The sequence below is a fragment of the Gadus chalcogrammus genome, chromosome 19 (genome assembly GCF_026213295.1).
Source record: "Gadus chalcogrammus isolate NIFS_2021 chromosome 19, NIFS_Gcha_1.0, whole genome shotgun sequence".
In the NCBI taxonomy this organism is placed as follows: Eukaryota; Metazoa; Chordata; class Actinopteri; order Gadiformes; family Gadidae; genus Gadus; species Gadus chalcogrammus.
This window is the reverse complement of record NC_079430.1, coordinates 1-13711: the sequence shown is the minus strand read 5'-3', so window position 1 is coordinate 13711 and position 13711 is coordinate 1. Positions and strand designations below refer to the sequence as shown.

The window sequence follows — 13711 nt, the reverse complement described above, 5'->3', positions numbered from 1 at the left end:
TGTGTGTGTGTGTGTGTGTGTGTGTGTGTGTAGGGGCTACTGCATGGTGGCAGCCAGTGGGAAGCTTAGATAAGTGATTCAGTGGAACTCTTGAATACATGTGCATACATGTGTGTATTAAAGTAAGTGTACATTAGTTTGAACTATAATAATATCCATAATAACTACAGATAAGGATAACAGATAACAGAAACCAAACAGTAACAACATACAACATGTGAGCGTGCCAGAGAGAGAGAGAGAAAACGTGTAGTGTGTGGGTGTGGGTGTGTTTGTGTGTGTGTGTGTGTGCGTGCACATTTATTTTCGCTCCTTTTCACTCCTCCTAAGCCAAATTCTCCCAAAAGTGACGGCGGTGTGGGGGCATCATTGGGCAGATTTTAGCGATGATGTCCATCTTCTTCTCCCTCTCTACCCCCTTGTCTCCAGGTCTCAACTGCCCAGGGTACTCCAAGGTCACCTGTCAATCAAGATTTTCATATAATTGCATGTTGTACAATGTTTAAAGTTCTTCATGCGATATATCTTATGCTGTCTTACCTTCTTCATGAGAAAGTCACATTCTGTGTACTCTACTTCATCATGAGCCATTTTGATGAACATGCTCCTGGAACCCCTTCTCAGCTGGATGATGGCCATTCCAGACAGATTTGGCACCTTTTTGAGTTTGGTCACTGAGTGGCCGCTGCTCCAGGCAAGGAAGTTTGTGCACTGGTGGTCCACTACGTTCACCCTGCCAGAATTGGACGATCTAATTACTCCCTTGAAGTCTTCAAAGTCCAAGACGACACCTCCAGGTTGCTTCCTCATTGCCTTTTCCACTCCATGGTGGAAGCTATCCGCACTCATGAAAGTGTGTCCTGGTTCGAAATACTTCAGGGTAATTGTTTGGATATTATTGGCGGCGTGTTTTACAACTTTAACCAAAGTGGTCAAAAGGGTCCAGTTCTTATTCTGTGATGTGCAGTTGTCCACCCAGTAACTTACAAAGCGCACATCCCTCTCCTGATGAAGGGAGGTGACAAACGCAGATGCCACCTCTGCTGCTGATCTGCCAGCAATCCCCTCATGCCATACCACAGACAGCGTCTTCTTCTTTGAAGGTTTGAATTTGCCAACACTTGCAAAGGTCTCGTGGAAAGCAGTGATTCTACGAGTGAAGACTGCTGACTTCACTCCAGGCATTCGGGGCAGCATGATGACTTTTTGTAAGTCCACACTACGGATGACCTCATCCACCTGCTCCTTCTCTGCATCCAATCGATAATGAGTTCTTGCACTCTCTGCTCTCTTCTTATGGTCCTCCCACTTTAGACAATTGTGGCATTCAGGGGCATCAGCCTGGTGATCTTGCTTTAGGTGGACCTCGTGCCGCAGGCGGTGTTCACACTCTTCCTCCCTTAGCTTTGTGAAGCTGATGTTTAGCTCCTTTACGGCCTTCCTGTAGGTTTCATAAGAGCCTTTTGTGAACTTCTGCCTGTAATCCTGAAACATGGACTTGATGGTGATGTCACTTGGCAGATACCTCCTGTTCGTGGCATGCTCTCGCCTATAATGGCTGATTGATGGATGGAATGACTCAATGTGATCAAACATTGGAGTCAAGTCGATCTTGTTGGCTGGAGAATGCCTTCCCCTTCTTTCTGGCGGTGGGGTTAGACCTGAGGAGTCAGCACCACCAAAAACCGTCGTTATTAGTCTGTCATTTTTCGGGTGGTACCCTACGGTGGATAAAAACATTGCTTTGCACACCTCATGTCGCTGGCCCTGGTCATCCTTAAGGTGGTATTTGTATGACCGCTTGCGCTTGCTTGGGCCCCCTGTGGTGAGTCGCTTTGTCTTTTCTTTTGACATCATATGGAACATAACGCTTTTCCTATCTGCATAGGGCATCTTCCAATATGCACCAAATATTTCACTCCTCTGGCCCTCTGTTATTTTAGTTGTGCACTTCTTTCTGCAAATTAGGCCACAAGGCTTCCCAAGCTGTGGGGTCTTTTGTTTGTCAGCCGAGGATGGCTCTTGACGGTTAATGCTGGTGCTAACTTCATCGCTACCATCCTCATCCTCATCACCTTCATTTTCTGGCACATACGTTACATCCCCTTCATCCACATCCTCCTCCTCCTCCTCCTCATAACAACCATCTCCCTTCACCATGCACTGTTCTTCCCTGTGAGCTGTAAAATAATTCACTTCTGAACCCTGGGTCGAATGGTCCTCAACTTCTGCCTCCATTGAGGCAAACAAGCTTTTAAGGTACTCTTCCCTCAGTGTCTCATCCTCACTGTTTGGTTGAAATTGGGCTCTCTCATGACATGATAATAAAAGAATGTGATTATCATAACTTTCCTTGTATTCTAAATATTAGTTTTTTCCTCATAATTAGTATGCACATTTTATTCATCCTGTATATCATATGTAGATTCCTAGTTCTCATGCGTTTGCATGAGAAAAAGTTGTGTTGTTCATTAGACCGTGTGCCCTGGGTCACGGCCAGTGAGACCCGCCCCTCTGGCTGTCAGTCAGTGCGTTTCCATGACGCTCAAGAAAGTAGAATTATTGGAAAACGTTGACTATCTATCCGCACGTCAAAATGAGTGACTGCCATTTTATACAATAGAAGAAATGAACCGAAGAAGTCGACTGATCTCGATGGTGGGTTTGCGACTTTCTGCTTGAACTTCATTGGCTATCCTTTAGACAACGCGATAATTTACCTAAACCATGTGATGTAGCGTGTGGAATGAGAAGTAAACAACCGAGCTAAATGGACATTTCATTTTTATTCAATATCGTATTTGCGATCTCCTCAGGAGATCAGCTAACTCTAGAATGCTAAAGTAACAGTGACTTAAATGGAGTCGACTAACTAAATGAGTAGGCTGATCTTGTTATCTTCACATCAGTTGGATTAGCTGCCCCGAAAGAAAATAGTTTCAGAAATGAAGACAAGAAACAAAACAGCGACGTGATCGTAATTGGACTATGACAGCGTTTCCAGAGTGGGAAGATGCTACAGGCTTCAAGGGAGCAGGTAGGCTAAAATGGTTTAATAGATTTAGGTCAGTTCTTGATATTTATCCATCGTCCTTACCATTGTCTGGATACTTGCGTTTCAAAGCAAGTTCCACCATGAGTTTTCCTCGGGATTGTGCCATGATCAGTTTTAGGATAGCATATAGCTTGTTTACTTGTTTGCTTGTTGGTGGTGTGTGAGAGCGGGAATGCCGTGTGTACAGTAGATTCGGATGGGGCGCGCGCTACTACGCGCGCTACTAAGGCAGACCGCAGTATCTACTGTGTCAAAGCCGGGTGAACAAAGGCAGAACGCAGATACTTCACTTACTGCGTTTAGCCTTGGTATTAGGTTGGATTTTGTAGTTACTGCAAATTTTACATCGGGATTTCTCTAAAACGGGACACAGTTGGACCAAGAGTTTTTGTCTCAAGACAAAGAAGGTGACATAAAACCCATTTTCAGTCTGAACTCAATTTTGACAAAATACGTAGTTACTGCACTTTGCCTTTGTAGGGCAGTGTACCTGGGATACGATCAATCCCCACCTATATGGTGGTATAGATCGCAAAGTGGAGGGATGGAGACAGAGTCTTCAGCCGCATCTGCCCTATGCAGCGTGTGTGTGCGTAAAAGATACACATCAGGGCAACTATAAAACAAAAGGTAATTTATCAGAGTTAAAATTATTAAAGTGTTGCAGCAGCAGTAGTGGCATTTGAAAGGTAAACCCACTACTTCCGAATCCAATTTGACAACATAGCATGTATGACTCCTTCCCAGCAGATGTGGCGTCAATCCACCTATTGTCCTTAACTAGGGAGATGTGAAAGAAAACAAAAATCACAATATTAAAACTTGCATTTTCAATATTGGGCGACTCACTTCTGTCTTAACCGTTACTCAAAATCACAATTCTCTTCATAATCCTACCCGATTGCCCTTCACTATCTATTTAAATTGGACGACCTAATTAAACCTTTTATTCTACCTATTGATTGCATTTAGTGTTTTCCACATTTTGATTCACTACTATACCAAAGCCAAACCCTCTACGTTGTCCTTATCTAGTTTATTCAACACTGAATTGATACATTGTTTCCATTTACTAATTAACCATGTTGTTTTATCTGAAGTATGCTTGTGTATCCCCTTGTGTATCCCATCACTCTGAGTAGGAGAGGATTCTCCCCTACCTTGGCAGCCCCGACACACACACGAGAACAGGCTCACACACACATCCTTTCTTATTTTATTTTGCTTATTTATTTTAAATGACATTTTGTCATTGTGGATAACCTAAATTAGAAATTTGGATAACGTTTTATCATACTTATTTGGTCTAATTTTTAAGTATTGCCGATTGTTTTTTCTAAATTATAAGATCACTTTTAATAAATTGTCTATTACTTATCATAATCTCTAAGGAAATATTTTATTTGTGTTGTTATCTTGGCACCTAGACCTCGTCAGGTCCAAGCACCAAAATAACATCCCCCTATCCACGCAGAGTCCATGGGTTGGGTCTGCTCCTCTTTTGATGAGTCACTTTACCCTGGCGCCATTGAACCCATTGACTCCTGTGGAGTGTGGTGTGCAGACAATCTTTAACGCTAATTGCTCATGTTTTGGAGTCTAGATAATTATTCCTAAATCCTGTGATCACCATGTAACTTACTCAGGGGGGACACATCAACACTCAGCTAGGAGGAGATGGGGATCGAACTAGCAACCTTTCGGTTACAAGACACCCTCTACTTCCTGAGCTAAACCGACCCCCAGCCTCCTCTCCGCTGATTTATTACCTCTGGGTCGGTCCGCATCCGCCCTTTTTTCTTTCTTTACATTCCTCTCCCTTCTCCAAACACCTTCTCCCTCTGATCCAAACCGTTCTGTGTACCAAGATGTAATGATCTATACCACATGATGTTCCGATGCGATGGAGAGTCTCCAAGAACCACAGAATCACCAATCCCAGTGGTGGTTCTACGTTTTCTCTAAAACAGTGGACATAGGTTACATTCAGGGACCAAATACAGAGTACATCCAAGCACACAAATAATCTATTCAGCACAATGCAAATTCAATCTCTTTCTTACTCTCTCTCTTACTCACTCACTCACTCACTCACTCACTCACATATACAACTTAAAATAAGAATTCTCTGATTGTCATCCTTGGAGCTGTCATAGGTATTAACTGCGTGTGTCCCGAGAAATTCTAAAGTTTTGGCGAATTTTCCTGCCATGGGGAGCTGAGAGGCATATTTTGAACCTACGCAAGTGTAAGTGGCTCCAGTGTCAGCCATCATTGGCGTGCCTCTATCATTTATCAGAACCTGCAGTATTGGTTCCTCATCAGCTTGTTTTGTGATTGCTACAAGCTGACCCTCCCCCTGTGGATTCTCTGGGCCTGAAAACCATACAGAGTCCCTTCTCGTGGTCCTGAAACATTCATTGTTAGAAAAACACGCACTCTATCGCTACCTCGAACTGTCTAGAGGGAAAATGGTCCCTCTCGATCGTCCTCCGACTTTAGCTCTCCTTGCTATCTCTCCTTGCTATCTCTCTCGCTCCCTCTCACACAAACGCACATTCACACTGACTTCACACACGGCTCCTCTCATTCTGTCTCCCGCAGACGCACACACATGAACATTGCCTCTTGCGTACACGCGCACACACAGAATCGCTCACAGCCTTTCTCTCTCTCTTTCTGACACACATGCACAGGGAGTCTGGACAGAGATATATGCCCAGCCGCTCACACCTTACTAGTGAGGGGCAACAGGTGTCTACTATTCCCGTCCGCTGTGGTCAATGCAATTATCCGTCTGCTACCGCACCCACAATCATCAGACACAGCAAAATAGCGTTGAGCATAACAAAGCAAGCAAGCGTTGCACACATAGCAGGGTTATCATTGATTTATTTATTTCTATATTTAGCCGGCCCACACATACGCTCGCTCTCTTTCTTTCTCTCTCTCTGGGCCTCTTACACACACACACAGCCACTCTGTCTCTCTCTCTCACGCGCATACACACACTGTCTCTCTGTCTCTCTCTCACTCATGCTCTCCTATTCTTCCACCCACGCTGACTCTCGTTCTTGACTCCATACACACGCACTTGCTCTCTGGTCGTGAAGGTGGGGGTGAGAGGTCACTGCTATCCCTAGTCTGCGTCAGTTCAGGTGTCTGTCCGTCAGTCCCCGCATATGCAATGAATATATGGCCAAGAAATCGTTGTGCTTCTTCGGGCACCTCAGATTCACTTATCAAGGGCGGCGAGCCTTAGGCCTCGAGGGTGTTCTTTCACCACGCAACGAGCCTAGTTTATCTTATTCTCATTTACCTTTTTCCTCTGGGTGCCACTCATGCCCCAGGCATACCGTTTCCTCTGCAAAGGGACTCTAACCCTGATAAAGGACTCTAACCTTCTTACCACATAGAATTATTTAATACACAAACAAAGAAGGGGACTCTAACCCCACCCGAGGGACTCTAACCCCCTTTAAGACACAGGTGTATTTATTACACATCCATTACTTGGCCATCGGTAGTCTTGTATCACTATGCCAGATTCTTATAGGCCCTATGGCCTCGAGGGTGTTCTTTCACCACGCAACAAGCCTAGTTTATCTTATTCTCATTTACCTTTTTCCTCTGGGTGCCACACATGCCCCAGGCATACCGTTTCCTCTGCAAAGGGACTCTAACCCTGATAAAGGACTCTAACCTTCTTACCACATAGAATTATTTAATACACAAACAAAGAAGGGGACTCTAACCCCACCCGAGGGACTCTAACCCCCTTTAAGACACAGGTGTATTTATTACACATCCATTACTTGGCCATCGGTAGTCTTGTATCACTATGCCCGATTCTTATAGGCCCTATGGTCTCGTGGGTATTCCTTCACCATGCAACGAGCCTAGTTTATCTTATTCTCATTTACCTTTTTCCTCTGGGTGCCACTCATGCCCCAGGCATACCGTTTCCTCTGCAAAGGGACTCTAACCCTGATAAAGGACTCTAACCTTCTTACCACATAGAATTATTTAATACACAAACAAAGAAGGGGTCTCTAACCCCACCCGAGGGACTCTAACCCCCTTTAAGACACAGGTGTATTTATTCAACCCAGTCGCCAAGAAAATACGTCCACGGTGTACGTTTCCATGAACACTGGATACGTAGCATTTCAACGTAAAAAATAGCGTGTTATACCTACAGTATCCACGTGTGCCGCTGTGGAGGCGGGTTTCGGGGTTTGGGTTTCACGGCTTTCGCGGCAAATTGTGGACACGATTGTTTAGGGGGGGGGGGGGGGGAGACTGTTGTTGACCGGGGAGGGGGGGGGGGGGGGAGACACGTTTGTTGAGGGGGGGGGGGACGACACACGATTGTAGGGGGGGGGGGGGACACGTTAGTTGAAGGGGGGGGGGGGGGGGGGGGGACACGTTTGTTGAGGGGGGGGAGACACGTTTGTAGGGGGGGGGCACGCACGCTTGGTTTTTATTGAACGCTCGACAACGAGAGTTGGTTTTTATTGAACGAGACTTCAACACGGAACAGCTGCACGAAACGATGGTCACGTCACTCTCGGTGACGGTGTCGACAATAATGAACACACAAACAATGTTAATAGAACAACACACAACCACATAACATCCCGAACCCATGAACCCCACTTAATCCTAACAACAAAACAAGTTAACAAAAGCCCCATTTGTCAACTGAGAACCCCAATTCCCAGAATCCCCCGCGGCTCCGGAACACGGCGTAGCTTATATTAATCTTTATTATCTGAATGGGAAATGCAATATTTTAGGACAGATACACCATTAAACGCGTTTCTAATGACATTTCTAGCGAGAAATTTACATTTTCCTTACATAATCTTCAGTCAGTGAATGTGTATGATCTTTATTAATCTTTATTATCTGAATGGGAAATGCAATATTTTAGGACCGATTCACCGTTAAACGTGTTTCTAATAACATTTCTAGCGAGAAATATACTTTTTACTTGCATAATCTTCAGTCAGTGATTGTGTCTGATCTTTAGTTTTATAGTTATTAGGATTTGATCGGCTCGCTCGCATGTTTCAACGACGTCAGGTTGCTTTCGCTAAACTAGCAGCTCACGTGCTTCCTGCGTTTGTGTTATTAAACTGTTACTTTATGTAACTTTTAATGATATCATCTTGTTAGAAACACGTATATCTGAGAGCCAACCCAGTCGCCAAAAGCATACCTACGTTGACAGTGTACGTTTCGTGAACACTGGATTACGTCGCATTTCAACATAAAATAGCGTGTTATACACACACACACACGCACGCACACGCACAGACACACACACACACACAAGCACACACAAGCACACACACGCACGCACAGACACACAGACACAGACACAGACACACACACACACACACACACACGCACACACGCACACGGTGCATTTCGCTGCTAAAACAACAACAAAAAAATATTCCCTCAAATAGTATTACTTTCAAAACGTTGGCCAAAATGGCCAATAACATCATTTTTTATTTGGGATGCTTCTAGGACATTTTGGGTGGATTTTGAACGCAGGACCTGGCAACCCTGCGCTGTTGCCCGAGATCTGATCCACCCCGGCGTGGTGCTGTCTCCTTTTGACATTTTGACCCAAGACTTCTGGGGGAATAGCTGAATCAATTCATTAGTCAATCAGAAGCATGTAAATATCTTCCTGGTGGCGTAAGAGGACGAACAAGGTGTCCTTCAACATCTACGCTTCCAGGCGATTGCAACGGTGCCAGACATGAGCATATTCGAACATGTTTAATGGTAGTAATTAGCTGTCGAAATTGGAGGCCTTAATCAATACTGAGCAGCTATTGATTTGCTTCCCGATAAAGATTAGTCACAAATGACATGTTATTTAGCATCTACACGTTGAGCTGAGTCCAATGACACCAAGAACGACACTCTAGCTAATGGTAACATGTATTTTACATGGTACACCTAGGTCTAGGACATGATCTCGGTGTAGCAAGAGGCCGAGCTTGATCTCATTGGACTCAGCTTAACGTGTAGATGCTAATTAACATGTAATTTGTCAAAAATCTCCATCGGGAAGCAAATCTATAGCTGGTCATTATTGATAAAGGCCTCCAAAATCGACAGCTAATTACTAGAGTTGTTCCGATTCCGATACCAGTATCGGAAATGTCTCCGATACTGCCGAAAATGCTGGTATCGGTATCGGCGAGTACTGGAGTCCAGGCACCTCCGATACCACGTAATTTATTAAAATAGAAAGCTATTTACTGGTTAGCTCCGTTAGCGCTGACACAGTTCTTCTTCGCGGCTCTTAAAACAGTTGCGCTGTGCTGCCATCTGCAGCCTGCTGTTTTAGAGGGGCGAAGAAGAATTGATCACCTGTCAATCAAGGAGCTAGCGTTATCATGTCGTGTGTGGCAATATTTCACGCTGGATGCTCCCACCAGCAAGACTGCGACATGCAACGTATGCCGTGAAAAGATTTCCAGGGGTGGCACGAGTGTTGCTAATTTCAACACTAGCAACTTAATAAAACACTTGAAGACGCGTCACGCTAAAGAGCACGACGAGGGGGTGGGACCCACTGACGCTACAGACCTATTAGAGCAGTGCCAGTGGGTGGGACTTCACCAGCAGAAACTAACATCCACAGCGTCTGAAGCTAAGATAACAGAGGCTGTTGATAAAACTGAAGTACATTGGCGGAGGGTACTGGATCTGACATAGAAGATGGCTCCATGCAAAAGTTCACCATTTCGAAAGAAATACAAACGAGGACTACCGTATTTTCCGTACTATAAGGCACACCGGATTATAAGGCGCACCTTTAATGAATGGCCTATTTTAGAACTGTTTTCATATATAGGGCGCACCGGATTATTAGGCGCATAGCATAGACAAGACCGAGCTGTGCTATAGAGAATGTCAACAAAACAGTCAGATAAAGTCAAACTTTATTAAGCGTTCTGACAACTCCGGTCACTCCCATGGTAACGATGTTCAAACGTTAATGTGCATATTAACGATATCTGATCAATATCTCTTAACAATAAGCTCACCTTTTCAGTTCATTCCCCGTCTACGAATTCCTCGAATTCTTGTGTGTGCGAATTGAACAGTTGGGCGAGTAGGCTACGGCATCCAACATGCCCGGATTCCTCTCGTCATTATCCGAGTCATTGTCGCTGTTGTTGCCTGGCAGTTCAGTGATTATTCCTGCCTTCGTGAAAGCTTGGACCACAGTGGAGACTGTTATATCAGCCCAGGCATCCACGATCCATTGGCAGATAGTGGCGTAAGTCTCCCCGTCTTGGTGACGTGTATTCGCCTTCTTGGCCCCGTCCACACGAAGCCGATTTTTTGGGTGAAACCGCATAAAAAAAACGCTTTTGGTGGACACGGGCTACGGCCACACCAAACGCGTGTAACGTGCCTAACTTGTCGCTTGATCATTGTGTGTCACAAAAATTGGTTCAACGCGCCAAGGCGCCTGTGGCTGCGCTGGATTTAGGAGTCCGAGGTAGGAAACCCAAACGCCGCCATGTTTGGGTGCATGATAGAGTTTAGATCGGGTTAGATTAAATAATCTCGGATATAAATAACAATAATATAGTCCGCCAAGACGTTGAGGTTGCTTAGCAACCAGAGACGCTGTCCATGCAAGTGAATGGAGCGTTCCCTCTTCGTCATAACTATCAAAAAAAACATCCTTCAAATTCAACGAGCGAACATTATGAAATTAAAATGCACATTTCTCGCTAAAAATGTTTACATAAACGCATTTAATGGCGTAACTATGTTACTATTTCCACCCAGAATAAGGAAAGATGACGGCCGTATGCTTCTGTGCAAGCGTCACTACTCTAGTGACGTCGGTTCAAGCTCCACGCTGATTTGTTCCATTAGTAGATGGAACAAGGAGGTGTCCGATAGGCGGAGATGATCAGCGGGAGTGGCCGCCAGCGAAGCTGTGCATGGTGGGAGTTGTTGTCTTCAATCCACAAGCGCCAAAAAGTCACTTTCTGCCTTTTCTCGGTCAAGACGGCACCAAATTAGAATTTTATTTTATTATTCGACTACATATAGGACCCAATTTCAATACATATTCATGTCTGCACCGGTGAAATGCTCCTTTAAAGATATTGTGGCTACACTTTATTATTTTTTTTAAATAACTATTATTTAAGTTGCTGTTGCACTACTGTTTTTTATACTGTTCTATTTAAAAATAAATGGCTTTAATTTGCCTTATTCATTCATTCATTTACAAAGGGTTTAACCTGACCCAGGCCTTACCACAATGATAATCATATCACAGTCATTTTTGTAACATACTGGTATCGGTACTCGGTATCGGCCGATACCCACAGCATAAGTATCGGAATCGGTATCGGGAGGGAAAAAATGGTATCGGAACATCTCTACTAATTACTACCCCGAAACATATTCAAATATGATCATGTGTGGCACTGTTGCAATCGTCTCGAAACGTAGATGTCAAAGGACACCTTGTTTGCTCTGTTGCACCACTGGGAAGATATTTTCATACTTCTAATGGATTGATTCATATTTTAAGGTTCTCGGAGTGAGACTTTAAGTGGCTGCAGCAGAAGTGTTGAGACGAAAGATGATATCAAGAGATTTATAGAATATTCCCATTCACATTATGATTCTTCGTCGTAACATCCGACCAAACATCCTTTACATAGAGCGAAGATTATGAAAGTCCAGGCCCCCCCTTCCTGCCCTCGGGGTCCGACCGGGCCAAGTTTCGGTGCGGGGGGTCCCAGTTAGGCCCTAGAATATGGTATTCAAATTTCAGGGCGGTAGGACCTTCCTATCTCAAAAACTTTTTTTCCACCACATTCTGAACCATTAGGTCTCGCAGGCAACACTTCTGAAGGGGCTTTGTCCAAATGACAGTCCATTTGGGAAAACTTTTTTTCTCTATGGGCTAGAACTACAAATCTTGCATATGTCATTCTCGGGGCCCCGGGAAATGTGTGTCAACATTTTAGCATCCCTAGCTATCTCGAAAAGGCTGGAAAAGGGGCGTGACCTCCAACAGTACAGTCAATGTACATAAGACAGAGGTTAGTTTCTAGGCCCCATTTTTTGCGGGATGGAGGTGTACATTTGTGGCTTAATGTGTTTTAGAAGACACCGCCGTGGCCCTTTGGCCAGTCTTTGAAGTCTGGGTTCACCCAAAAAGAGGTCAAAAGGAGCCACGGCCCAACGCAGCTTAGCAGATAACAAAAATTGAATATGTATTTTTCTCATTACATTTGTCATTATGAAGAGAGGCCGACACTCGATATGCATATTGGACTGTTCGTGGATAGGTTCTGGGAAGAACTTCAGGCCAAAATCTTGCAAGCGAGACGCTTAGTGCAGGTTGCAACGAGATGGAAGCATTGCTGTGCGGCTTGTTTCGGCACACGGACCTTGGATTTATTAAGTAAAGTGGCAACGGTTATACAGAGTCATAAAGCGTGAGAAATCGAATATGTCTAAGTCCCTAATCAGCGCTGATGGTTCGTCCAGAGCTTCGCCTCCGTGGAAGGTCTGCTCCAGAAGAAGGTCAAAGAGTCCCTGTGTGATACAGTTTTATGCTGTATCCTCTCGATGAGGTGTGTGCGTTTGAGGTGTGAGTGGTTCTGTGTGTTTTTGCTTGACCTTGGCTCTCAGGCCCTGGTATATGCATGTGTATCTCTTGTGTTCCTCCTAACGGGGGAGAGCTCCTCGAAGTGTCTCCTGTGTGAAAATTAATGTGGCTCTCCCGTACTTGAGGATGACTGGTGCATTGTCTGAGTGTCCACCATTTGCCTGGTTGGGAAATGGGGCCTTCGGCTCCGGCCTTGACCTGACTATATAATCATGTTTGTGTTATGTGTTCGTTGGGTTAGAGCAAGAGTTGACTATATTGTAATGTGCCTGCCATGTGATGTGCTCATCAGGCTAGGGTAGGAGTTAGCTATATTGTAATGTACATGTGATGTACTCAGCAGGTTATTTTGCCCAACACATGAGGAGGTAGTGAAACTCACCCAGCTGTGAGTGCCTACGGAGGATGTCATGCACTAGAGTTTAGATTCTCTTCCCGAGCCCAACCTGACCCGGCTGGACACGCGGGCCGAGGAAGAAAGGAGACTTTATTATGGACCGTGAATGGAGAGACTATTATTTGTTATCACCAGTAGAGGACAGTCGGCATCTACCTACCAGTTTGGTTGGCGCACATCTTCACCAAAGTAAGGTATCAGCATGTTATTGGTTTCCTACTCAATTTGAACATGTGCGATAAAGAACTATACCCACGTTTCAGAAGGGCCAGAAAAATGTACCGGTTTACTCGCTTACTTATCTTGCTAATGTTTTTATTTTTGTTTTTCCCTGTTATGGGGGACCGCGTCTCTCTTTTATTGCATTTGAACATTGTCAGTGGTGGGTATTATATTTTTTTTATTAAGGTTGTGTCTACAAAAAGTATGTGCAGGGCTCTACGCTAACTTTTTTTTTCAGGAGCACTCGTGCCCCTAAGTTAAAAAATGTAGGAGCACAGAAAAAAAACGGGCACAATAGGTTTTTGTTCCGAACATTACTAGGGTGCAGAAATTGCACCACACCAACCGCACC

The 13711-nt window shown here is 44.6% G+C and overlaps 1 protein-coding gene across 1 annotated transcript; it reads right to left on the bottom strand.

The window, feature by feature from the left end:
* On the bottom strand, window positions 1-7285 carry LOC130372600 (uncharacterized). The gene is made up of 2 exons (XM_056578697.1): window positions 541-7285; window positions 1-460 (listed from the first exon to the last, which is right to left on the bottom strand). The coding sequence occupies exons 1-2, from the start codon at window positions 2236-2238 to the stop codon at window positions 326-328; spliced, it is 1833 nt and encodes a 610-aa protein (XP_056434672.1). The 5' UTR covers window positions 2239-7285; the 3' UTR covers window positions 1-325.
* Between the last annotated feature and the right edge of the window lie 6426 nt (window positions 7286-13711).